This window comes from Emydura macquarii, unplaced genomic scaffold, assembly GCF_026122565.2.
Source record: "Emydura macquarii macquarii isolate MOO-44397 ecotype Brisbane River unplaced genomic scaffold, CSIRO-AGI_Emac_v2 contig_1483, whole genome shotgun sequence".
Lineage (NCBI taxonomy): Eukaryota > Metazoa > Chordata > Testudines > Chelidae > Emydura > Emydura macquarii.
The window spans coordinates 13665682-13693605 of NW_027131620.1; the positions used below are offsets into that span (position 1 = coordinate 13665682).

Here is a 27924-nt window from a genome sequence, read left to right on the forward strand (position 1 = left end):
AAATACTTAAATATTGAAGCAGAATATTAAGCTTGTTTATACCTGTGACTTTATTAAGCTTTATACAGGTTTTAACTGCTCTTTGCTAAAAGTGATTTGACTTGTCCACAGTAACTTTTATTTATTGTATGCTTGGCTTTTCAGCATTTAACAGTGATAGACATGTTTAACTTGTTCAAAGTGTAGAGTCAGCTTTAAGAAGCTATTGCAATCTTGCCTTCATGTCTAAAACAGTATTTGAAACACTGGATACTAAACACAACTAACTCACATTTATAACTCCAAGTCTTGATGACATGAGAATGGACTGTAGAATAAACAGCTTCACTTTTTTTTTTTTTTTTTTTTTTTGGGGGGGGGGGGGGGGGCATAATGCATAAATTTACCTATAGTGCCCAAATGTGTATTGGGTGAAGCTACTAGTTTGTTTGTTTTTTAAATCAGTGTAAGAGCATTTGTTTTAAATGTTGGGAGATAGTGTTTTGAATATGTGAGAGAAAATACAAGGTGGCTTGTATTTGCTGTAAGAAAAAAGGGCATATAGGTGAAGAACAGAATGTGGTACTCAATATATTTGAGGCTGAGAGCCCTACTTTAGAAGACCACCTGGATTGCTTTTGAAAAGCATGCTTTGCAGCATTAAATTAAGCAGATCATGAGCACACAAACAAAATGGCAAAAGTTACTATATGTGATATCCAGGGCGAGACAAATAATGGAAATTTTTTTTCATTGTATGTAGGATAGAAGGTATCAATAAGATGCAAACTCTGAAATACTATTTTGCAGTAACTTAAAGTGGTGCCTTAAAACAGCATTTTAATTGAGCATGGAAGTAATTCAGTGATCTGATACTATACTAGCCTCTCCAGTTTATTAAACTGACTCCTAAAGTAGAAAGGGAATACCAAATAGATTTCTAAATCAGTGCAAATACGAGCCTTCTCTGTGCAAGGTAAGTTGTGTTTCCAACATATACCAGCGTGAATAACGGATGACTATTCCCCCATTCCCCCATCGTTAGTACCGCAGAGTAACTGCAAACATTGAAACTGACTATTAAAAATGTTATAAAGCAGCACTTCTGACACGCATAGCTGTATCTCAGCAACACATGGATTGTCAGAATTCAGACAATGTGTACACAGCCTAAACCGTAAAATTTATATGACTATTGTTTTTTAATGGGGAAGGTGGCTCTGGCTTGTTTGGTGTAAAGGAAGAAATTGGAATAAATATTGGATGGGAGAAAAGACACAAGAACTAAAGACTCTTTTAACATACTTAGTTTGGAGAGGCTCTAAATGAACAAGCTTTAGTAGTGAGATTAGCAATTTATATGTATTAATAAAATAGACTTGGTCTCTTAATTTTATTTCTTTAAAAAAAAAAAAAACTTCACTTTAGTATATGCACAAAGGTTGAGAGAGAGAACACATTTAACATTAAGGGTGAACAAATCAAGATTAGAATATGATTATTCTCATCAGGATCTGAAGTTTTTAGGACTTATGACTTTAAATCAAGTCCCAAAAAAAGAAATGTACTGAATAGTTATTTAATTGAAATTGTTCACCTAATATGTGGTCTACCCAGAGATGTCCTTTGGCAGTCACTTGCCCCTTAGGATACTTGTGTCCTGTTTTGTTAGCTCAGTCAAATTGGCATTTCTATTGTGTTAAACCCTCTTAATGCTCATTAAGATGCAGGGTAATATGTTTGAAGGCATGTTAGCTGGCCTTTCAGCTTTCAAACATGTTAGCCTACATTTTAACAAGCATTAGGAGGGCCTTTCAATCATACTAAACTAAGGCCTGGTCTATGTATAGATTTTGTATTAGTATAATTATTGGGTGTGTTGGTTTTTTTCAACTGATGTACCAATACAACCCCTAGCGTGGACACAATTATAGTGATATATATGTATTTATATTGGTGTAGCTTTTTATTGTTCAGGGAGAGTTATAAGCTATATAAATATAAGCACATTTATTTAGGTATATGGCTATGTCTACACTACAGGTACACTACAGGTGCCATTGATGTAGGTATGCCACTATGATTCCATCGTTTAGATGCAGGCTACAGTAACCTAAAGGATTTTTATGTTCCTGTAGAAACGCCACCTCCCTGAGTGATGTAGTAGGTAGGTTCATGGAAGCATTTCTCTGCTGACCTCACTGTGTCTACACTTAGGCTTAGGTTGGCATAAGTACGTTGATTGGGGAGTGGATGGCTATACATATGTCAACCTCAGCTTTGTGTGGACCAGAACTATGGCATGGTCAACACTTTTGTTATCTCAGCACAGCTATGTTGGTTAGGGGTATGAGAGAACCATACCTCCTGATCAACATAGTTATGCTTACAAAATCCCCAGCGTAGACACAGGTGTGTCAGTGGAGTGCTTCTATTGATGTAGCTGATGTTTTGGGAGGTGGTGTTCCTACACTAACAAAAAAACTCCTGTCAGTGTATACTGTGTCTGCCCTAAGGGACTATGCCAAAACAGGCTTCACAGTGTAGACTTAGCCTAATTGTCCACAGTAGCTCACAGGTTGTACCACTTTATCTATACTCGTATAGGTGGTACAACTTTTGTGTTTAGACAAGGCCTAATTTGACTGGGCTAACATGATTTAAAAAACACACCTTTTTTGTCAGTCAGGGTAGCCAGATTGAGTTCACTCTGGACTTTCAAGAGAATCTTTGGCTTGACATAAAATATCTGAAGATGTACTCGAGATCAGATTAAGGAAACCAGTTTGTTTTATTTACCTGCCCAAATGCTAGATGTTTTAAGAAAAGAAAGTATACTATTGACATCTTCATTGCGGTTGAGATTGAAAGCCAAATGTGAGGCCCACATTTGGAGTGCATCACTTTAACCTCACATACACTGGTATTTTTTTTTGAATGTGTGTGACATTTTATGGTTTTAAATAAGAGTGGAACAAATGCCATATTCTTCTGCAGTGAGTCACTGTCAGTTACACCATTTATATCCTTAGTTTTAAAAAACTTGGCATTAGAAATGATTTGGAAGAAAACTGATTTTGGCTGTTGGGTTCTAAACTTGTGTAATTGTGTCCCTTTGCACACATCAGACCTATATGGACCTGGTCAGTCATGTATTTTTAAGATAAAATTCCACTAAGGTAATGTTTAAACTTTTTTTTTAAAATTACCCAACCACCTTAGCCATCGAAAGTTTATGCTTTGGGTGGGTGGTTTTGCCTCATTTAGCCAATCATTTAAATGGGTGGGCATGCTTTTAGCCATAGTCTTTTGGTTCTGTCTCAGCTATTCTCCTCTCCTTCAGTCCCCTGACTTCCAGCTGTTCTCTTGCCTTTTCCCAATCTTACCTGTTCTGTTAAGCTGCCTGGTTACTGACATGATTCCAGAGCTAACAGTTCTTTGCTGCTGCTATGGGACCGAATAACATTCTCTGGTATTGATGTGGATCAGTGGCAGCAAGAAAGACAAAAAGCTCCTTAAAACAAGTCTCTTACTATTTAGAGCATAGTTTAAAATACTTTTCTCTAAATAGCTAAAAACTGTGTTGTATGTTTTTTGATTCCCACTGCTCCAACCATGAAGCCTTGTGAATATCAAAGATCCATGAGCCAGCCCAAAGACAGCAGCTGAAGTGGATTAGTGCTGGAATCTAGTCAGGGAGTTGGAGTGCTTGGGGATTGTCTGGGCAAAAAGAGGAAGGAAGGTAGAAATATGTTGAGAGAGAGAGAGAAAAGTCCATATATAAGGTCTTGTCTGACCCCACAGACTAGTAACATTTTTGCTTGGGATACATGGGGGGGTGGGGGGAAGAAACAGCTAAATCAGTTTTCTTATTTAACTAGTTAAAATGTAAAAATAGCCTGTTAGCTAAGATCTAGCCAACTGGCTAGTGTCTTATCAATTTAATATCTAATACATCCACTCTCTGAGGAGTATATCACACATTGGCTGGGGTACTGGCTAGATCAGCAGTTCTCAAACTGGGAGGTAGGCCCCCCTAAGGAGGCACGAAATGGATTGTGGGGGGCACCATGGGCGGAGTTTGGGGAATACGGGGGGGGCAATACCCCAAATTTAAGATGATGGTGCCATCTCCCCCTGCTGGGTGAGGGGTGCTGGGCTGAGATGGGGACGTTGGCGCCTCATACGGGCAGCCCTGGACAGGTGGTGGTGGTGGGGGACCCTTAGGAGGGAAGTGGAGGTGAGGGGAAACTGCTGTGGGTGGCGGGCCCAATACTTCTGGTGGAGTGGGGGACAGAGCCAGTCCAGATCCGCGCTTTGCGCAGCTGCTTCTGTTTCCAGTCCAGTCGGAGTGCTGCTCCCGGCAGCTGCTGCGTGCCTCCCACAGCAGCAGCAGCCCGCCCCCCGCCTCCCCCCGCTCTGCAGGCTCCCAGAGGCAGCGGCTGCATCTGTACTGCTGCCTGAGGATGTGATTCCCCGCGGTCACTGCCATTTTCTCTCGTGGGCCACATTGGGCTCCGGAGCTGCCTAGGAAGCTGCTGCTGCCCCTTGCCCCCCCCAAATTAAGCAGCCAAACTGCCTATGATATGTAGGCCCTGGTTTTGGTTTTTTTTCCTGGAAGTGGGGGAGGTTCAGGGGTAGAGGGAGGCGCAATTGTTGCACAAAAGTCCACGGGGGAGGTTCCATTTAAAAGGTTTGAGAACCGCTGGACTAGATTGTAAAATGTTCCAGAGTGCATGTCAGTATATGCACACTTGTGTGGTGCTTTCTCATTCACCAGCACACCCAAGCAATTTGTATTACTGGTTTGGGCACATCAAATCACCTGTATGAGTCTTACATGTTTTGTTTCTGTATTTTAAATTTAGAAAGACTTCTGTGCCACTTTGTGCAATAATAAATGTCTCTTTGTAAGCTCTTTAGAGTCTTACCAAGTGTCAGAATAGTTCTTGGAATGCTCCAAACAGCAAGTTAGAGCACTTCAGAATTCCACATGATTAAGCTTCAAACAATATATTTCACTCTGGAATTTTTTTATATTTAGTTTCATTCCAGTGGAGAATTATTTTTGAAAGCTTGATGAATAATCATTTAGCCTTTCTTTCCACTCATCGAACTGTCTATCATGGTATAAGAAAATCATGACCTCTTCTGAGAAGTGCAGGCTTTATTACATTCAGCACAAGTCTTTAAGAAATAGCTATGGACAAATAAGAATGGCATACTGAGCATGTGCAGTACAAATTGATTTCACTGCAGCTATTGGGTGTGTGTGTATGTGTATTCATCCTTGAATATTTCAAATGCTTATGTAAAGGAGGAGGCTTAAGGGGCTATTAGGTGTGGTGGCCTACCTTCTGGGCTATTGGTGCCTCTCATTTCAAACTTTCTGTACATTTAATTATATTATGCCATACAGAATGGACAAAATGAAATTAGTTTCCATGGCACATCAGAAAGGTTGATTCCTACTTTGCATATTTAAATGGTCAAATAAATAGATTAGCAATTTATTTATTTTTAAATCCCAAACCTAAATTAATGTGACATTTTAGTTCAGATTTTAAACACGTCAGGAAGTTCAAAGTTATGTTTCCCAAAGAAATGAAAATTTGGTCCATGTTGCACAGTAAATTAAAACATTAACATTATATATGTATATGCAACCCTTTCTTACTGCTTAGTAGCAGTTGGTAAGGAAATAGTTAATTCCTGTTCAGCAGTGCAGTTAGTATACACACCCACTAGGTGGAGCGTCTGGCACCAGTGGAAAATTCCAGAAATCAAGAAAGAATGAAAAGTGTGAGTTAGAAGATCCCTGTCTGATGGGCTGCAGAAGAGACTCAGAGATTTTTAACCTAAAAAGGGGAATGGAGAGGAAGAAATCTCAGCTGCACTGTTGATACTTTTGTCACTCAAACCTTGGCTGTCTCTCATGAGAATTCTTCCTGTATTGATGGGAAGCTGGAGACTTATGCAAAAGCTGCCAACTTGAAGCAAGACTGTAAGCCCAAAGAGATCAGAGACAAATAAGGAACTTCTCAAGCATTTACTGATTATTGCTGTTTCTGTGGTCTTAGGCAGGGAAATGTAATATACATAAGAATTTCCTGCACAGGGATTTTATAGGTGTGCTGTAAAACCATGCTGTGTAGACTAACTCTCCATTCTCCCCTTCCAATGGAATATATACTTGGTTATATAAACAGTTAAAATGGGAAACTGAAGAACTCTTCACATTGGTCAGGGAAGCAGTGCTAACAGTTATTTTGTTTAGAGAGCCAGACAACTTGAATTTTTGTAATTAGCTAATTTAAAAAAATCCAGATTCTGATACAGCATTTCTTAAATAGTATGTTCTGAATTTTAAAAATCTATTTTTGGGGGACAAACTTTCCAGTAATGGAGAAACTGACTTGGGTGGGTGGGAGGGGGGCAGGACTTAACTATACATAATGAATTAAACTGAACAAATAGAGAAATAATTGTTGCTTACTTTGTTCAGTTATAGTGATACTTGGTATTGAAACTGTAGCACATACAACATTTTCAGAAGGCATGTGATTTTCTTTTCAAGTTTACGTCCCTTAAAAGCTGCTAGCTTAGTCTCAGTCCTGCTGTGGACACAGCCTATGAGCACAGAGTATGTCTGCATTGCATTTGGGTTCCATGACTGCTGCATAGGTAGACATACCTTGCTCGCTTTACACTAGCTAGGACAGGTGCCACAGCAGTGAAGCCATGGCAGCAGGGGATTCAGTGAGGACTAGCTGCCCAGGTACAAGTCTGGATATACACTCGGGTGTCTAGCCCAAATTGAAGTCTGTTCTGTCTATTCACAGTTATTGGTATCAGAACTAGCTAGATTAAAGATAGCTCAAGTATGTCTGAATGCGCTGCAATTACGTCTCTGATTGCAATGTAGACATACATGTAGTTAAGACCATCAGACTAATCTTAGGGCTTCACTAGTGTTAACTAAAGGTACAATTCAAGTTACTCTCAACTTGACTCTCATCCACACACACACACCTCTAGTTTTAGTTAAGTTGTGCTTTCCTTGAGCTAGCTAACCCATCAGTGCATATGGGTTGACACTCAAGTGCTGCTGCTGATTGAGCTAGTAAGGCAGTGAGGATGTGGCTACAGCTGGAGTTAGTATAATTCATTAACTGCCAATCCCCTCACTCTGCAACTCGAGTTTGAGTGTGAAGTGGTTCACAATGTGTCCACTCTTTGAGGTAGGTTAGCTTGAGTAAAGTAACTCCAGTTAACTGTAACGGTGAAGGCAAGCCCTTATTCAAGAATAGATCTACCATGACTGAAGTCTTACCCACTGACGAGCTGAGTACAGTGTCTGTTTGTGACAGAGTTGGGTGAAATAGATGTTTTTTTTTGTAGGGGCTTTATATTGAAAACCATTTGTGACAGAGTTGGGTGAAATAGATGTTTTTGTTGTCCATAAAAAAGTTGAGTGTAGTGGGCTTTATATTGAAAACCATTTTCCTTCATAGGCTTATAACTCTTACTGGCGAAGTGAAACGTTAGCTGTGACCTGTTGGGGATGGTGTCCACCAGTAAATGACACTGGCTTCACTGGGGGTTGTGGGTGCTCTGCACCTTTGAAAGTCAGCCAGAGATGTTTTAGTTCCATGTGAGGATTAGTCTGACAGAGGAAAAATGAAGTATTTAATATAAACAAATGGTGGCTGTGTCCAGATTCGAACCTTTTATTCCTATCAGTGCAGGGAACAAGGCTATCCGGAAGCCTCACTTACTTTTTCAGGGAGGTTTCTGTGTCAGCTTTTCTTTCTCTGCCATTTCTCTTCTCTCTGGCTTTTACCATTCTGGTCTTTTCTCTGTGATGTCCCTAACCCTGCTGGCTTTTTCCCCGATTTTAATCTTGGCTCTCTCTCCGTGCTGTCTCCCGAGCTCCTGCTGCTGTCACTGCCTGGTCCTCAGAGCCTCTTGGCTCAACTGCTATGGAACCTTCGGGGGCCAGTGTTCCAGCCCCCTCCTGGTAAACAGGTATCCCCCATCATTCACCGTGTGGTGTGCACAGCAGAATAGGATACACTCTTAAACAGTCCATAGGCACAAGGAGGTTGCATTTCTCTTACTGTGGGAGCCATAATTTAATATTTTCAGAATGTGTTCAAAAATCTCAACCATAATGTTGTATTAACATAGTCTTTTATGCATTCTACTTTCATGGCTGGCTTCTTATGCTACTTAGCATAATTAACTGAGTGGGTCTTTGGAAATGGACCATATTTAAAATGAACATGGACTAGTGAAGCCAAAGAAAAAAGTGGAGTCTCATAGGAAACTAACATTTTTACTGCACTAAGAAGCATGGAGCTGCGGCCAGTTCTGATACATGCTGCCGTGGTGTATTTTTTATATCTTAATCAGTCATTCCTTTTAACTTGTAATATAATGTCAGTAAAATGAGACTCTGCTATCGGAGAAAACTTTATTCTGGATTTTTAAAAGTCAGAAAAATACCAGAGATTTTGTACCATGAGGTAACTAACTAGTTTCAGTCTTTGGGGCTCGATTTGTTTGACCCTGGTACAGGTTGAAGTGCCTTGCTTTGCTCTGTGGTCACATCTTTGTAGTAATTTTCACTGATGTGCTCCAAAGAGGCCTCAGCTAGAAGGGTGGTTTCTAAAAGTGGTCTTCAGCTGGGAGAGAGGAATAAGAGGTGATCTGGGCTTGACAGAGAAGCAAAGAACTGACTATTCATTCTGTCCCATCCCCTGGCAGAAAATAATCCAGTATGGCAGGGAAATACAATGTATTGTTCATAGTGAAAATATTTTACAAATAAAATAACTCAGTTGCCCCAATCCTAGGCAGTAGCCCAGTTTACCAGTATGTAATGTAAAGTTTCTTCAGAATGTAAATTTTGAAGTTTTTAAAACAGTAGTTAAATCTTAAGTCTTCTCTTTAAACTTATGTATATAATACACAATATTGTTGCATCATATCAGCCTATTAAAGCTTTTTTCCCCATAATAAGCTTAGTCCACAAATTTCCAGAAATTTAGTTCAGTATCATATAGTGGTGCCAGCTGTGGATGCTGTCAGAAAGTTTTGAAGTCCATGAGACCATCAGCTGACTCAAACAATTCATAGAGGAAAATCTGATAAACTTTTTCTCTTCTGTTTGAAAAATTCTAATAAATAAATTAATGGCCAACCAAAAGATATTTTGGAAGCTTTGATGGATTTGTTCACTCCTGGTTCCTTACACAGAAATTACCTGCCTTGTTCTGCTTCAAAACCTGCCTAAAATAGAAGTACCTTGATTCTTTTATTAACATGAAGGAGTGAGATAAATTAAAGATGCAGCAAATGGATTATAGAACATAGCCTAATGCATTCCAACACCCAGCATAATCTACTTCCCACAGTACCAGCAGCTACAAACCTGAATGAGACTTCTTATCTGAATCTTGCCCCGCAGGATGTATTTCCTTATGGTTGTGGTTGACAGCCATATTACCTTGCACTGTATGATCTCCTGAAATCTTAGATTGCAGGATGGTTTTGTATTTTGATCGGAACCCTCCAAGGAGAAAACAGGAACAGTAGAAAGCAGTGTTGGTGACTCAGTAGGTGACACTTCACCTGTTCATCAGGAATGAATCGTGGCTGTAGGGGACACTGTCATGCTGAAGGTGCTGTATTTCAGTTGAGATAAAACTGAAGCCATAACTGCTTGTGATATCAAAAGATCCCATGGCATGTGATAGAAGTGTTAGTTCTGGTATCCTAGTGGAATTCACGTTTGGGTAATTAAGTTCTGAATATCAAAATATTCTGCTGTAGTGTTAACTGGAAAAATTTTTGTTTAAAATTAAAACCTGCTAAAATGTGTTGTAACATTACCAATGAAGAAAGGTTGCTGGGTTAAACTCCAGCAGTAGCTCTAATTCAATAGTGATACCTATATGTATGGTTTGTAATGGGCATTAGCATCCATTGTGAAACATAATTTTTAAATGTAAGATTTACCCTTATTACATACTTACCTCTTGTCTTTAACACTTTGTTTTGTACAGCAGGATATGAGCCTTCTCCTATGTCCGGGCTTTGGCCTCACACAGTAGGTGTAATATAATCGCTGAGGTGGGCGTTCTGCAAGGAGAATTATTTTTGGAGGCTTTTGCATGAAACTTGCCCAATGAGTCTGAGACACCCAAGCACCATTAATTTTGGAGGTAAATGCCTCATATGTACTAAATAGAAATGGGAAGAGTTTGAAGTATGGGCAAAAATTGAGGGGATGGGTCTGAATGTCTAGAATTTGGCAATTTTACACTTAAAGGAACACCAGCTTGAAATCTAGATACATTTTTTAAAAAAAAGTAAATTTTCAGGTACTACACCTGTGTTTGAGTCACCCTGACTGTTTTCTTGGTTTTACAGTTAGTTTACTGACTCTTTAAAAATGTTTTCCTTTCTTCTGGTGTATATAAAAACCCACACAGAATGGGAAACTGATACAGGAAAATGGTCAAACTGAGTACGTCAAAGTACTGTCATGCACAAAGTAAAAAAACTGGAAGAAATACATTAATCTCAATTGTATAGTAAATTTAGCTGTCACTTGTAATGTGTAAGTGTAAAATAATCCTGAGAAAAATGTGATTAAGTTGAGTGTCCCTTTAAGTGAATTTATTCCTTATTTTACAAGGTATATACATGTTACTTTTAAATCACAACTTAATTGTTTATAACTTCTTGAAAGCTTGAAAATATTTTAAAACATTTCATTTACAATCGTTTGCACATAAATTAGTTTGAAAAGTGAGCGGAGTAGCTGGGCTATGTATAATGAGTTGAAGGCAGGGGGAAGAAAGAGGGTCACTTACCTTTTAAAAAAAAAAAAAAAAAAAAACAGCAACAAAAAAGATATTTCCAAAAGGATAGAAGGGTAAAAATCAAATTAAAAATCTACCAACTTTTCTAGCACCCTTATATTTCGTCCATTAAATAATTCAGTTTTGTGTAATATTTAGATTAATCAAAGGCAGTGGTTCTCAGTTCACTGGCTGCTTGCGACCCAATCAGCACAGAACTATGACCCATGTAATATTTTCACTGCCATACGGGTAGTATATATATTGTGTGAATGTGGCCCATATAACACAAAGAGAGCTGTATATATGGCCCACAGTGGTAAATAGGTTGAGAACCACTGATCCAAGGTTCTTCATAATATCTATTGTTGAAATAAAATCAAAGTACTGGTGAAATGCTAAAATAATATATACTGAAAATTTTATTCAATAAATAAAGTTTGGATTAGTAAACAACAATAATGAAGTGCTGGTTTACAGCCAGTGGAGAAATTAAATCTGTTTTAAAGATTTGCAGTTTAAGAATTGCACTGAAGCTTGTCCTATATGCTGATTGAATCCTGGTTGTGCTCTTAAATATTTCTTGAGAAATAACTACCTAGTAGTGAAACTACTAAAAGAGGAGGGTGTTGCAGAGTGAAATTTAGCACAATCACTTAAGAGAAAAATACACATAATTTAGTAAACCGATTACTTCTCTCCACCTCTTGGTTTGAGTGAGGTTGAAGTTGTTATAGATGTCAATAACAAACCAGCTTTTATGTAGATCATCAAGACAGACATCCTGCAAATACTGTAGGCTCTAGATAGATAATTTATTGACTATTCCATTTATATTATGCTTGGCTTGTTATGCTAAAGCACCTTTGTGACTGGCATTTTTGCTTAACTCCCACCAACTCTGGATTAGTACGTGTCTGCTGTTGTGGAGATGACAGAAAAACACAACATAATGTGAAATAACAGAATATACGAGTAGTAGGCTTTTTAAAATTCACTATAAAATCTGGAGGTCTTTCTCCTTTAACATAGATCAGTTAGGGCATATAACCTTTTGAATGTTTGCACTGCAGTGGTATAGTTTGCTTTGTACTTAGACATAGCCGAACCCATTTTTAAACTGCATGAGTTGCATCTAGTTTTGGGCCTTAACTTGAGGCATCCAAGGTTGAACTTAGTAATTCACCTGCTAGAATGTCTTCACTAATATTTAGACCACAGCTGGATTTTGGAGTTGAAGAGTCAACTAAAAAAGCAAAATTGAGACTTTTTTCAGAATGTGTAAAGATTTAGAGTAAGGTCCTTTTAGTATAGCAGTAGTGTTGTACATTCTCTCTGGTCTTTTTGCTGTTCTGACCTTTTGAAATGCAGGTGTTAAAATATTTGAAAATATGTTAGCTGTGAAGCTGGAAGACAAGTTTCCAAATAAAAATCCATCTGTTTAGAAAGTTTGGTTATAGTGGTGCCTCTTACTCTCAAAAACAGCTTGATGTCTGCAGTGCATCCCAGTGAAAAATGTCAGATGTGTTTTTCCTTTGTATCTGTATATTGTAACAGTAACTTTCTTAGAGAGACATGTTTTCTTAGGTAAATAAGTTGGGATTTATTCCAACTCTGACTAGTCTTCTTTACATTAATAGGGTGTATAAAATGGATTGTTTGAGTTCAGGTGCATACAGATTACGCTTTGTATTCCCAAAAATCACACTTGGACAAAGTAGAATATTGCGGCATACAGGTGCTATCAAACTTGCCCATCTCTTCTGTGCACACAGATCTGATACTTTCTTGTTCAGTTCATCACACTATTCCAAGTCACTGAAATGCTCAAAATGTCTAAATTTCCATACTTACATGAGTAAAATAGTCCCAGCATAGAGAGGAATGATTAAACAAATACGTTCATGGAAAGAGTCAAATGTGTGTCTGTGTATATTTGTAATGTCACCCAGAAGCATAATTACTGGTTTTCCATGTTGCAGCCTCAATTTCTGGGAGGGAAAATAGCATTTTAGAGAAGTTGTCCTTACAAAAATTAGTGTAATGTTTACCATTGTACACTTTTTAAAAATAATTATCAAAGGGTCAGTATTTTTAAATGGTGAGTATAACAAATGCTGCAGTGTCTCATAAAACATCGATTTAATTGGTGGAAATAAATAGCAATGCATGAAGCAAGAAATTGCTTCCCTCCTGTTTAAAATCACATTTTTAAAGTCTCACATGATTTTTTTTCTATCAAGTATTACAAAAATGACTTGCAATGTTCATAAAATTCCAACTGTGTTCTTGTGAACTGGCAAAGGAATTGAGCTTGTTAAGAATCTGGCCCTCCGGAATGCTCAGTCCAATACTCATCAGTTTAAATTCTCTGCTGTTTCAAAATATAGGGCCCTTTGATAAAGGGAAGGTAACCTGTGAGTTTGATGTTTATTTGCTTTCCTCTTTACAGCTGGGTATGTTGCTGTGTTTATTCTTGGAGGACTGGTGGGCTTCTGTTTTATCAGAAGACACTTTTCAGGGGGGCTCAGGTTTAACCTATCATCCATGGAACAGTGTTCCTTCTGAACTGATAGTAACTAGTAACACAGCTGTGATAGTCTGGAAAGACAGGAAGTAAGAAATCGATTAAATTCCATCTCATTATCTTCCAGGTTTTGGTCTTCACAGTAATTGACTTAGGGCTGAAGATTTAGGCTCAGATATTCAGAGCCACCTATGGGGTCTTGACATAAATTTCCAGTTAAAATTAATGGTAGATAGGCATCCAAATCATCTAGGCAGCTTTGAAAACCTCAGCTACAGTGTCTGAATTAGTGATTGTCCTGGATGTATTTGTGCTTTAATGTTAGAGATTAACTCAAAAGTAGGTAAGTGACCTAGTATTAGTGCTGTTAAGTTGCATTGGTGCGTTTTTCCTTAAATATGATGTCTGGTTTTAAACTTATACAGAACATTTTATTACAGCATTAGATATTTCCAGATAAACAAGCTAAGGAGTTAGAAGGCTTTTTTTTTTTTTTTTTGGAGAGGCATGGGATAGGGTAAGGAAAGGTGCTTGCTGTGACAGCTGACTTAAAAATACTTGTTTCTCTAAGCAATTGTCAGGATTCTGCCCTAACACTTTACTTGTCCCTGACACCTTGCCAACACCCGCCTCTGAAGGCTTTCCCTGCACAACAAATGTACAGCTCTGGGAGCCATCTACCAGGAAAACACAGTACCACTATGAATTAACAAATGTACTCAAGCTACATTTTCATGCATTTGCTTTCCATTCTGTTGCTTCCCTTTTTTCTCTCTCTTTCCTTCCAAATTTTGGTTTCTTATGGCAGAATAGCACTTCCTTGTTACCTTCCTCTTCTTGAAATACTTTTTTCAAGCCAATTTATTTTGTGCTCCATGGGCTGCTGTGTAGTGAAACTTAGAATTATGGTACATAGAAATCACAAAGGAAGTGAGTGAGGCAGCCAAGGAGAGCTACACAAGAAAGGAATGAAAACTTATCTGTGGTGTTGACTTCACATGTTCTTTAAAAACAAAAAAGCATATTTGGTTCCCTACTGGGCAAATACTTCAGTGTCCATTTTAAAATGTAGTGGGATATCTAACCTTCAGTACTTCAAAGTGTGATATTCCTAAATAGAAATAAAATATTCTTAGATTCAATATTTGTATAGTGCTTTGAAAGAGTTTGTGTTTTGGAAAAGTGCACTTTCACAAAGGAGCACCTTGCAAACGAAGTTCTGGGTATGCAGCTTTCTCTTTCCTCTTCTTCTTTATGTGAGAAACACAAGCAGGTTACTACCATCTGTGGTGACTTGGAGTATATTCCCTGGGCACATACATTCCTCTGAGTTCTTTCCTTTGTGGCTGTAAATATTGGCTATTTTTAGAGCCTCATTAAATTCTTTTTATTTATATATATATATATACACACACACACATACACACACCTTTATTATTTGGGAATTTTTTATTCACATAGGAGGTTGGATCCTGCCCCCTTTTGGGGTAGGAGTCTGGTCCTGTCCACCAGGGGATGTGGAAAGCCCTAGGAGGGGAGAGTGCTGCTCCCCCTCCCTCCCAAGAAGGACTGTTAAGGAATGAACCTGACCCACACTCACTCCACAGCAGCAGCTCTGGCTGTTGCAGTCTGACTCATGGATCACAGCACAGCTCAGGTTTGGCTCAGCTGTCCCTCTGTCATGATGATACACCAGGTTGCAATGCCACTCATTTAAATTTTGTCTGACACCCCGTCATGATAGAGAGGGCCAAACCTGAGTAGTGCTGTAACCACGTGCACCAGGTTGCCATCATGAAGAGGGAAGCTGGACAAAGCCCCAGGGGACAAGAGCCATAGGAGCTGCCGCTGATGGATGAGTTTTTCATTTTTAGTTTTTTGGTTTTTTTTTTTTTATTTTGAATTTGTGAAAAATGAGGCTCTTGGTACTAAGCAAGGGACTCTTCCCTTCCAAGGGATCATCTGGATTAAGGAAATGGATACTGTTAGTGTTTTCTAACTAACACTGTGTAAAACACTGACTGTTCAGTCCTTGTCTAAGCTGAATTTTACATATTGTTAGTTAACACTTTCTAATATGTATTTTTCCTAGTCTTGCAAAAACCCTCTTTTTTTTTCTCATTACTTTGCAGTGATTATCTGGGTTGCTGACTGTGACTTGGTAGCTGATTTGCTAGGGAATTGGATTGCATGGCTACCTTAGTTTGGAGATGTGAAATTCACAGTTTTATACCACACAGTGAAGGTGGTTGTTTTTGTTAAAGGCTAAGATATGGTTTAAAAGTTACCAGGCAAAGAAAACTAAATGAATTTAATAGAGGATGTTCAAACTGCAACAGTTTAGATTGTTTTAAAATGGCCACTTGACGTCTGCAGCTGCCTCTTCATCTGGAAGAGGAGCTGTCGGTCACTTGGGGTCTGTTTGTTTGTCAAAGAGTTAATAGATTTAAATGCTGGACTATTTAAATGATGAATTTGAGCCACCAGTATCCTGAAGGAGTACGGGACTGTTTTAAAATTCCTCTTCTGGGCAAACTCAATTTGTGTACTAGGATCTCTTGTCTTCTTTTTTGCTTGTCTTGTGTCCATCAAAGTGGAGTAATATTGTGGTCTCCTGCATCTCGGGAATTCACATTGTTAATCTCTCTGTCAGCTACGCAAAATTCTTACACCATTTTTTTATTCTATTTTTGTTCAGAACACTATTGTTCATACCTTCCAGTGATCCAGGAAGTGTTTAAAGGTATTATGCAATATTTTCCACACCATTTCAATAACTTTTCAGATGCAATTTGGTTTACAAGCTTATAAAACAGTAAGAGAAGATAGTTAGGAATTGTATCCCAAATGTTGCATTAAGTGTGAACTGCAGTTTATGTTTAAGATCACTTCGCAGTGAAGCAACAGTAATCCTCCATTGAGGTCTGTTTAGGCTTACGACAGGTCTGGTCTAAAGCCCCGTGCAGGCAGTGGAAAGGCTCCCATTAAGGACAACAGACTTTGTATTAGCCCCAATACCAGCTAATCTTATTTCCACCATTAGCGAAGTAGTCAGTAGTTTTGGGTGCTACCTTGAAAAGCAGTGATAACTAATTTATAGCTAAACAATTCAGCTTGTATCATAACTTGGCCCAATTCCCCTTGCTGGGCAGACACCAGTTTGTTGCAAATGGACTGAGCCACTGGATCCCATGTGCTTCTAAGTCCCCAGAGTCACTGTTTTTATCTCTGGGTCTCTTATGGCATTCTTCCAGGTTCAGACCCTGTGTCTGCATCCCTTCCTTTGGATGTGGGGTTCTCCAGCCTGGCTGCCTTAACCTCCAAAACCTGCACCGCCACTTATACATGCTTCCTCAGAGTTCCATTTTGCTGTAGGCATTCTCAGCTTCTTGATTAACTCCTGCAGAGACAATGTGGCAGGTAAGCAAGGAATACAGTCTTAGCAAAGGAATTTCTTAGCCACAGTCACTCTTAAAGTACTAAAGAGTAAGAGATTGTTGCAAAATACCAACCAGCCTTGAGATGCTCTTCTGCTCCTCCCCCCCCCAAAATAAACAACAAAAAAAAACTCAACCCCCCACCCGATCTAACTCTTTGAGTCCATTGTCTGATCAGTCTTTCTGGCTACGCAGATCCTTCTGCCTCCTCTTCTCTCTCCAGCCTGGTCTTCCAGCATGTGGTGTTGGATGGCTCCCTTGCTCAGAGAGAGCCTCCCACCCCCAGTATTCTTTGCCCGTTTTTGCCCATGTGCGCCACCTGGGAAATTTCAGCCCCTCCAGGATATGTCTTTTCTACTCTTAAACTACTACAGCAGCACAGTTGCAGCATTCCTGCTGCACTGCTGTAGTGCTTCAGTGTAGATACTACCTACACCTACAGGAGGGGTTTTGCTGTCAGTGTAGGTAGTCCACCTCTTTGAGAGGTGGTAGGTAGGTCGACAGAAGAATTCTTCCATCAGCCTAACACTGTCTACACCAGAGGTTAGGTCAACATAGCTACATCTCTCAGTGGCATGGCTTTCTCACACCCCTCAGAGACATAGTTATGCTGATGTAAGTTCCCAGTGTAGACCAAATCCCAGTCAGGCTTCTGTGTAGAGAGTTCATTGTCATATAGTCTCTCAACTAACAGTTCATTACTATCAAAGTTGATGGTCCTAGATTGTCCTATGATGACTTCTCAGCCATTGTCCCTAATACAAAATGCACGTTCTAATCCAAAATGGAGAGTACACTATTAAATGAAGGTCACAATAAAGGTTGCCATAAAAATGGAGTTTTGATAGATACATCCCACTCTGTTACAGCTTGTCTTTCCCAATCATACTGTGTTTTGACCATTGAAGAGTAATGTGAAAGTTGTAGTAGCATAACTGAATAGTAGATGATCTGTGACTGGTGTACTCACGATGTGTGTATGAAACACAATGCAGATCAATGAGAGTTTGTCACCAAACTACTTAGTTTCATTAATTTTCAGGATTTCGTAGCAAGAGGGTTGTCAGGGTCTTTTGGGGTATAATATAGGTGTTACCAAGAGATATTAGTAAAGGTACTACCAGAAGGAAAGTAAAATCATACTTGCTGTGTAAGCAACCATTTTTTCAGTCTGGAGTGTTCTGCGCAGCCTTTAAATGTGGATTTTAGTATAACTTGGTTCCTTCAGGGCAAATTTAGTGGAACTGGAATTCATCAGCATGGGTTTCTAATGTGCTTGTGGGTAGGACACAAATCTAGACCAGAAAGAAAAAAAGGAAATGCAGGAGCAGGCACAAATTGCAAATTGAATCATGAATATAAACTTAAATAGGTTGGCTTATGGGCAGGTTTAACTGTTGTGATTGATGTCTAGGGATGTAAGAAATAAATGTTTGGGGAATCTTTCTGTAGAATTATTTCAGCAGAATTTTACCAACTCTCCTTGACCCTACACATTTGTATGTGTGCATTAGGGATACGTGGTATTTCAATACAAAGAGAATCACTTAATTAAATATTTACTTACCACATTGTGAATTATTGTGTATGTATAACTAAGATCAGTGTGAAAATATGTAGGAAACTGGCAAAATATTTTCTGTGCCCTGGTGGCCACTAAAATAGGATAAAATGGAGAAGCAGTGTGGTCCATCACATAGGGCATTGGACTGGAGTTCTGTTCACAGCTGTTCTGGGACCTTGGGTGAGTAACTTCACCTCTCTGTACTTAAACGGAAGGAGTAATGTTACTTACCTTTCTGAATCACGGAGTTCTATAGATGAGAAGTTCAATATACAAGCCTATTATTAAACAATTTTTTCCTTCTTTACCAGTATGGATTGGCAGACAATGAGTACGTAAAGTCTGGGCTACATCTGTCCAGTTATCACTTCTCCTTCTTATTTGTCGCTTCGGTTCTCCTCCTTTGCTGAAGAACAAAGCAGCAAATGCAATCGCTCTCATTTTTGGCTTCTCAGTGCAGTCTTTTAATGCTCTTTTTCCTCCAGTTCTTCTAACTTTTATTTTGTAGAATGATAAGGAGGGGGATGTTGCCCAAGTGCAGCAGCTTTTGTGACACCCACAATGAAAGCTCATATTGTATCTTCTGCTCTTGCTGGGATAAGAGCCCAGAATGTCAGATACTGTGCTGGCTTCTGGTGACAGATCGAAGTACTAGGCTGCTTCACCTTTACCAGCCAATGCAGCCTACAAAAGAGCTTCCTGGTTTAAAAAAAAAAATCATTCAGATCTAGGCTCTACAAGGGAAATAGAGGACAGTTACCACCATCACAGTCCAGAAGCAAACACTTTCCAGAACCTTTTTATCTCCAGCAGTTTTAGGTTGGGCAAGGAGTACCCAGCTCCAGGAGTAATTTCATGCTTAAACAGATATTTGGTAAGATTCATTCTGAACCTTCACCATTTATGCCTTCTCTATCTCAAGGCTGTGCAAGAAGAGCATGGAGTAATGCAGTGATGTAGTCACTGAAGCCGCTGAGTAAGTTTTCTCAGCAATCGTGGGCCTTAACATCATGAAGTTCCTTGTAGATCTCTACTAATGTTAGTGATTCAGAGGTCACAAGTTAATGTCCTTTCATTTAGACCAGGGCTAGGAGATTTTTCAAACAAAATGAAATGTAGTGGCCATCCATTTTTAAGGAGGATTTTTTAGGCTCAGGTGGATTCAGCTCTACAAGGCAATTCACAGAGCAGGGCAGGCTTTCCGGCAGAAAAGTTTCTATATCCTTTTCCAAGAATGGGGCAGCCTTTTCCAGGCAAATATGATTATTACAAATTTTGGGTTTTCAGGGACTAGAGGGTGGACTTCCCTGTTTTGGGCACACTTGAACTTCCTTGTAAAAGGAAGTCAGTTCAGATCTGAGGCCTGGTCTACACTGCCATCAACGTACTTATGTTGATGTACCGCGGCGTCTTCACGGTGCTGCTTCGACGGGAGATGCCCTGCCATTGACGCAGCCTTACTACTTTTGGGGGGCTGGATTACCGGCGTCAACTGGAGAGGCCATCTGGGATCAATCACTGCGGAGCCTGCAGTGTAGACTTACCAAGAGACCTGAGGAGATGTTTGTATTCTTGGGATAAGTGGTAGTATTCTGAGAGAACAATTTTTCGTATCCTTGGACTTCATTAGTAACCTTGAAAGAGGGTGCAAAGTAGTATGATGATCTCTTAAATTATTTCTCCCGTCATAACTAGTACCAGTTTTCTTTACTTTGTGGTGTTGGAGCAGGATATACTTTCTGTTAAGTGGCCTTGGCAAACTAATTCGCTGTATCTGATCTTCTTAGAAATGAAGCAGTTAACTATGCTTGGTATTTAAATGATTGTAATTAAGCTTCAAAATATATGCCCTATTAACAAATAAAATTTACCCCTTTTTGCTGTTTGTGTTGCTGCCTGACAGCAGACTCTACAATAGTTGTTGATTTACATTGTGAAATAATTTCTTTGCAGTCAGGACTAAATGCTCTTTAAATGAAATCTTAGATACTAGAGAATATAACAAAATTTGCTTGAAGTGTAAATGCATGGGGTTTTCATGCTCTCAAGTGTCTGCTGTCCTTACAGATATAACTCAGATACTCACTGATCTTGTTGGCATCATGGGGTAAAGTTACTATTAAGATTTCATCTGTCTGGATCTGAAATTCATTGTCAGTTGTGGTCAGCCAATTCCTGCCCATGTCCTACTGTATGCTACTTCATTTATTTGGTGTGTATGATGCAGACATCCAACTGTATGAAGAAGCTGCTGGAAAGTAGATATGTGCACCATATCTTGTGACTTTATGTTAAGAGCAGTGTTGCTTTATTTCCATTTTATTCTTTTTATGGGTAAAGCTGTTGGAGCCATGTGTAATTTCTTGATTAAATTCACAGACTGCTTTTTCATCATTTTTGTCTTAACCAGTGCAGTTAATGAGAACTCTGGGTACAGAAAACAATTTCTTCAGTTTAAGCAAAGGATAAGATTGCTTTGCTTTGGAAGTATATGTGTATTATAAGAACAATAACTTGTTCTCATCCTTGTATGAAATAATATGTCTGGTCTTCTTTTTTTTTATTGCAGAATATTAGTATTGAAAATCATGCTTTAGGAGGGGAGAGAAAAGGACTTTGGGCTTTGTAGGTTCCATGTTTTTTTAGTGCATTCCTGTCCCGAAGTGAAGTATAGCTTCTCTTCTCTGCCCCCATCTAATTTGAGTTTCTCAAAACTTTAGTGGTAAACTCTCTAGCCATATTTCATTTCTGAAAATTAAAATGAAATGGCCTCTTGCATTCCAGCTAATGATATTTCTTTAATATTGCAAATGTAAGGTCCATTACGAGCCAGGTCATGTTTTGAAAAAAAAAAAGGTGTTTCCCAGCAACTCTGCCAAGAGAATGCATTGCAAATCAGAGTTCCCATTTCTTTTAGGAATGTTAAGGTTCACTTATTCCTTCCCTCAACCAAAGACTAAAAATAAGGGGGGAAAATGTAGGTAATTGAAAATTAGAAACAAAACATGATCCTACTAATCATTAGCTTTAGTCAGTCAACTACTTAATCTGGTTCAGTAGTTTTCAGTCTGTGGTCTGCAGACCCCTAGTGGTCCACAGACGATGTCTAAGATTTCCAAAGGGGTCTGCACCTCCAATCAAAATATTTTAGGGGTCCGCAAATGAAACAAGGTTGAAAACCACTGATCTAGTTGAAATTATTGGGTAACAGCTTATTTTTTCCACTTGGAAAAATTCCCATCAATCTTCATCTCCGTTGAAAACAATTACAGTAGAACTTTGCTAATTCTTGCACTTTACATTTCTAATATAACTGGCTCAAAACTGAGCCATATGAGGAATTTTGCTTCAACAATAATATAATAAATATAGTTGTTGTCACATTACATATCTTAAACATCTAGGTGATTTTAGTTATGATATTACTTCTGCTTCATCTGTGGAAGTAACTACATGTAATGTTACTTTTATTATTAAATATATTGCATGAGTTCTCAAATGTATATTCTATTACTATTTTTTATTCACAGAGTTCTACCGATAGGGCCAATATCCATTTCCATTATAAAATATTCCTCACAATTCTTTTTATGGATTTATATCTTTGCCTAAGCTGCATTATCTTACAGTAACCAAAAGTGTGCTAAGCTTTCCACAATACAAATAAGAGGACACAGTCTCTGCCTAGAAGAGTTTAAAAACTGGACATGATACTACAAAATGGGGGCAACCCATATGTTTGGGGGGTTGAGGGAGGCAGAGATGGGAAAATATCAAAAGATTGTGGTTATGCAGCAAAGCCTAATGAACAGCATGATGGTGCAAAATACTTTCTTTTTTTAAATAGCTGAATGTTATGGTTAACTTACTACTTGTAGGTATCTCTGTAGAAATGGGTCTTAAGGAGAGACTTGGAAGAGGAAAGGGCCTTGTGGACCAACTTGGAAGTTACTTGAACAAGTAATAAATGAATCAGTGGTTTGAATGCAAACTTCTGTACAATAACTAATTAGTATGAATTAGCCTTGTAAAATAGTAATGAACATTACCAACCAAGGCACAAAACTACTTTCCTTACCTTTACCATGATTTAAAAATAAAAAAATTGTAAATGGGTGAATAGAGTTCCCAAAGGCTGGCTTTATTTATCTGAGCAATTCATTTTTGAATGGTCAGATTTCCCCTTAAGTGATAGTTACACTCTGCTGATTTAAAGATTTTTTTTTTAAATTATAAGTAAATTCATTGCTCGTGAAAGATGCTGGATTCACAACAGTGGACAACTGAAATCTCCTGTTCAGAACAGGTACAGTACAGGCAAGGTCAAGAGTCTTTCCCGGGCTCCCTCCACCCCCGCACCAGTGTGGCTCAGCCCTCTTGTGGAACGACTAAGGAATAGAATAGGTCAGGGTCCACTCAGTCCTTGGCTTCTCTGAGATTTCCAACAAAGAAACTAATAGCAAAGCAGTTTTTTTGGTCTGCACCTTGTTCTGTGAGGAATGAAACTGGGTAATTATAATGGAAAAGGTTTTGATTTTAATGGGAGGCAATATTTGCCTAATTATAAGAAGTTAGGGCACCTGTGTGACATTCCCAACTTGGTAAATGAATTGTTGAAACCATCGATACTACTTCGCTTAACCTTTGAGTCTCTATTTTACTCAGTTGTAAAAAAGGTATACTTCAGGATGCTGACACTAAATGTTCATAAAGGGTTTTGAGATCTTAGAATTGAAGTGCTACATAAGGGCAAAGTATTAGTGTCTTTCTTAAAAATAAACATTGTACCTTCTGAAAAGTAGCTGTGTGTGCTTAAGTACTGAAACAATTTCACTATATCTCATTCATATTCAAATCTTTTGAAGATACAATTTCTCTAATCTTAACTTGTATAGCATTCAGTTAATGCAATTGAAATTACATAGAGCTACATCAAACAAGTAATGATGTTTGTGTTATTACGATTACTAGGGTTTTCTTTAAAGGTGTTACTTGGAGGAAATTAAATACAAAAGTCCTTTAAAATCTTTGAATTTCCTTGTTTGTGTTTTGAAAATAGACAATAAGTATTAAGTTTGCATTCTGTCCTTGTCATTCCATTGTTGCTAATACTGTTTACAACTGAGTTAACTCTGACATCTCTGAAACATTTAAACAGTAGTAATATTTGTAGATGGGAGGACATCTTTACTCTGAATTTCCTTTGTGGTATTTTACCTTTTAATGTAGTGGGTTATTTATATTACTTTTTGGATGAAAATGTTTCCACTTTCTGTGGTTTAGACACTTTTTTTTGAAAATTTTACCATAGAGGTTTCTGTCAATGAGGTCTGGTCCCTACATAATCTGTAAATCATAGTATTATATGAATCTTCCATAGAGTGATAACCCACAGCTTTTTCTTGGGAGCCATTTTTTAATTCATTAAGAATGAGAAAGTTATTGATTAATAGCACTTGCTGCCAGTAATGTTTGCAGCTTGTGAAATTTATTTCAATGGCCTGTTCTAGCACTTATATTTAGAAATCTTGTCTATTCTAGATTTATTTTCTGAAAAATTTCCCACCATTGCTAATGTCAAATTCAGCTCCAACAGTGTTGTTAACAGAGGGAGCCCTACTGTAGGCAAGACGCTAGAGACTGTCTGGACTCTGGTCTAACAGCTGGTGCACCAGTGTAAATACCAGGAAACTTTTCTGAAAAGCCCAGTATGTAGACAGCTAAAAGAGGCAAACTTTGAAAAGAGTGTGTGTGGTGAGGGTTGGGGAGGAGGGGTGTTGTCAGATATCTAACTATAGTTCTGTAATAACAATCCACACCCATTTGTACTTTAGGAAAATTTAATTGTATAGTAATTGCTACTGTTCTTATGATACAATTAAAAGAGGACCTATTTTTATGTGTTTTTACAAACCACAATAGTGTTTTTGCAGATGTCTTACTAATCATCTCAAATTCCAGAGACCTCACTTAAGTAAAAATTATCAAGGGTTAAAACTGTATCTACAAATGTATCAGAAGCCAAGTGACATGGTGAAAAAGAGCAGAAATATGTATTATTCAAACAAAATAAGATTGTATTGAATTCTTTTTCATTTTTAATCATGCAGCATATCTAGATAATGGCTACCAACAGTGCAACCTGCTATCCCTCTAAAATATTATTCCAATCACAACAAACATTACCATTACAGTTCACTGAAACAGGCTCTTTACCTCTCATAATTCCTTGGTCCTTAAGAAAAATGAAATTCCCTTTCCTTGAAAAGAAAAGAGGTTGGGGGGAGGGGCTGGGCTGGGCTTCCTTTAATTCATAATGCCCAGAAAAGGTAACTATAATGTGTGAAGAGACATTTTTAAATTTTTATCACCTGTACAGTCACTACCATACTCCAGTACAAATGCCCCATTGTTGTACTTCAAGATATAGCTTAATGGCTGTGCAATCTATTGCTATTACAATGGTAGCAACAACACAAACTGTGTTGTTTATCCAGTATCCACAAAGCTGCCAGGGTTGTGGATCTAACTGTTGCCTTTGTGAGTTGGATGAGATCTTAATTCTGGTTGTTAGGGAATTCAGGAATCCATGTAGCTTCAAAAGTCCTGAATTTAGCCTTTCCTTTACAATGGAACTGAAAATTAGTTGTTAAACTTCTCCAGTTAGTAACAGACAATGAAGTTAGAATTAATTTACAAATAGTTTCTCCCTTATTTACCTGTGAAGACCTCAGTGCAGGCTCCATCTCCCCCATTATTCTAGGTGTTTAGTGATCTCATATCAGTTGTTGAAAAAGAAGCATAGAACCCTGAAATGGGCTCTGGCCAAGTAGTCTTCAGTTCACATTTTAATCAGTAAATAAGTGTGCTGACTACAGTCTATACTAACATCTTTAGTTGATTGTCAGCCACTCAATCAAATCAAAAATATGGAGTAGCATTGATCCCAAATGTGCTCTTGAACAGAGCTCTTTTGAGAATCCTATTTCAATATTCTGCACCAGAAACTTCTCTGTGAGAATAGAGGTTCTTTCCCTGACACTCTATTGCAGTCTGGTGATGATGTGATGGACTTAACATTTTAAAAATAATCCTATCTAAGAGTGGGCTACCCAAAATCTTGAGTGAACTGTCATTGAACAATTAACCAGTTCATTTCTCTGCTGTTGGATATACAGCTAAGAAAACAGCTATATGTTGTTTTAAAAGAAGTCTCAAAAGCAAACAAAAATCCTTGGACCCCTAATTTATCAACTTCCAGATGAACTAGAATCCATATGCACAAAAGAATGGACTGATTAGTAAGCGCTTTGACACAGTAGATAAATTTTCATTTAAATGGAAATACATTTTTTAGTTGTTCCCAGGTGCTGCTTGATTAGACTTTTTTCTTTTCAGTAGTCATTGCATCAACTCTTCTGTTGTGTTCACTTTAAAGTTTGACAACATCTAGTTTTTACATTTTAAGAACAAACCAGACAGAAAATGTACTAGTTTTTCTTAAGAAATGGTGACAGCTCTTTATGTACAGTGATGTGGGTGAAGTAAGAATATGTATTACTGAGAATTAAAAGTGTAGCTCTTCATAAGACAAAACATATTTTGACTTAAACTTCTTTTCACCTTAACTACTTTCTTTTTCAATAGAAACTATGTTCCAGCTTCCTGTCAACAACCTTGGCAGTTTAAGAAAAGCCCGGAAAACTGTGAAAAAAATACTTAGTGACATTGGTTTGGAATACTGTAAAGAACATATAGAAGTAAGTATGGCTTTCTGGTTGGAACTGAGGCGCTTTGAATTTGAATCGATCTTCTGCTGATATGGTATTTCTTATTGAGATTTTGTAAAAACGTATTTGCTACCTTTACATCAAACTTTTCTGGGGTCCCTATGTTCATTTCTAGACCTTTAAGGACTTTCTACTTTAACCCTTCACTTTACTTTGAGAGTTGTGACCTCCAGAGGAGAATGAGTTGGATGGGGTTCTATTAAAGAATTACTGCCATCTAGAAAAATTGTTCTTAAATGGTTACTAGGAATTGCTGCTGAAGCAAGTCACACGCTTTTAAACCTCATCTAAACTGAGATTTAAAGGTATAGTGTTAGCTAATGTGCTTATGAACATGTTTTAAAAAGAAGGTGCACTGCCTAGGCTTTAATTTGACTGATTTGACAAGTGTTGAAAACAGTGGGCTTTGTCTGTGCTAGACTTTTAAAATGTGTTAGTTAGAAGGTGCTAGCTGTTATAATAAAATGACACCTTTAGATCCTAATCTAGATAAGGCTTTAGAGCCTGCTGTCCTAAGGACCAAGAGGTGAACTGAAATTTTTTCCAGGTATTTCAGTGCAGAAAAATAGGTTTCCACATTAAGGACTGCCTTCTATAACTGCAAAATTTGATATCTAAGACATAGTCTGTGCTACTAGTATTACTGACCAACTTTAAGATATTACTTCTCAAAAACCGCTTTTCCTGAAGCGAGTCAATTGCTTTTAATAAGTGTGGATTGAATAATGTGCTTAAGGGTAAAATTTCCAAAGGAGTCTAAAACCCAATTTCAAAAGTGATTTAGGCATTGAGGAGCCAGAGTCAGTCTTTGGGCTTCAGAGTATTTTAGGTGCTTTTAAAAGTGGTATTTAGGGTGCTTTTAAGAACTTCACCTAAACCCTCATGCCAAAATTTTAAAAAATAGAAGCTTATGGATGTCCTTATTGAAACACACAATTTTTAAAAATGTTGAATACTCAACATTGATCTCAGTGGGAGCTGTCAGGTACTGAACACTTTTTAGAATCAGGCAGGTGATTTAATATAGACTTGGACTGACTTTAGGATTTTATTTTTGAAAATCTTGACCCTGGGTTACTTAGTGTATTTGAGCCTATATGTTTTGGTATTACTTAATTGGAATTGCTAATTCCTTGGGAACCAGCCTTTTTTTGTCAAGGGAAATTTCAGTTGAAATAAAATGTGCAAGATGCATTTTTACTATTTTCAGGAAGGGAAATGAGTCCCTTGGGTTAATGATCTCTTGTAGTATCTGTGGGTAGTTATTGGTGGACAAAGGGCTGGCTGGGTGTCTTCATGAGTAACTAATGGGGAGCAATCAGTTTTTGTGTTTGATGTTTCTCTCTTCCCTTCCACCCTTTCCCAGGATTTTAAGCAGTTTGAACCTAATGACTTTTATTTGAAAAACACTACATGGGAAGATGTAGGATTGTGGGATCCATCGCTTACAAAAAATCAGGTTAGTAATGGTTCCACATAATCTCACCTCAGATCCTGAAGGCAGTTACTTTCAAATGGTGTATTGCACAATTATACCCATCTCTTTTGTTGTATTTGACCAACTTTAATGGTGGTTTTTGTAAACTTCTACTTAAAGGATTATTAGAAGGGTGCTTTTGTTTTACAGGTAATAATCCTGGTTTTGATTGGGTTAAACAGTAGCTGAGGGCCAAGAGAAACTGTATTGTTGAGAAACTAAGTATCTATCCTATTTTTGCTCTTTAAGTGTCAAACATAGTTTAAAAAAAAAGTTTCC

General features: G+C 38.1%; 1 protein-coding gene and 1 long non-coding RNA gene across 2 annotated transcripts in view; one reads left to right on the forward strand and one right to left on the reverse strand.

Annotated features, from left to right (window-relative positions):
- The window catches only part of ADNP (activity dependent neuroprotector homeobox), a 36912-nt gene that overhangs the window by 2660 nt on the left and 6328 nt on the right, over positions 1-27924 (forward strand). Inside the window, exons 2-4 of the mRNA XM_067554236.1 lie at positions 10050-10208; positions 26026-26138; positions 27535-27627. Of these exons, the coding sequence (XP_067410337.1) occupies positions 10172-10208; positions 26026-26138; positions 27535-27627 (243 nt within the window). The 5' untranslated portion in view covers positions 10050-10171. The remainder of the gene's footprint in view (positions 1-10049; positions 10209-26025; positions 26139-27534; positions 27628-27924) is intronic.
- On the reverse strand, positions 8333-10286 carry LOC137157092 (uncharacterized). Its single transcript, XR_010920997.1, has 3 exons — positions 10020-10286; positions 9416-9553; positions 8333-8660 (listed from the first exon to the last, which is right to left on the reverse strand). It is a non-coding gene; the product is annotated as an uncharacterized lncRNA (long non-coding RNA).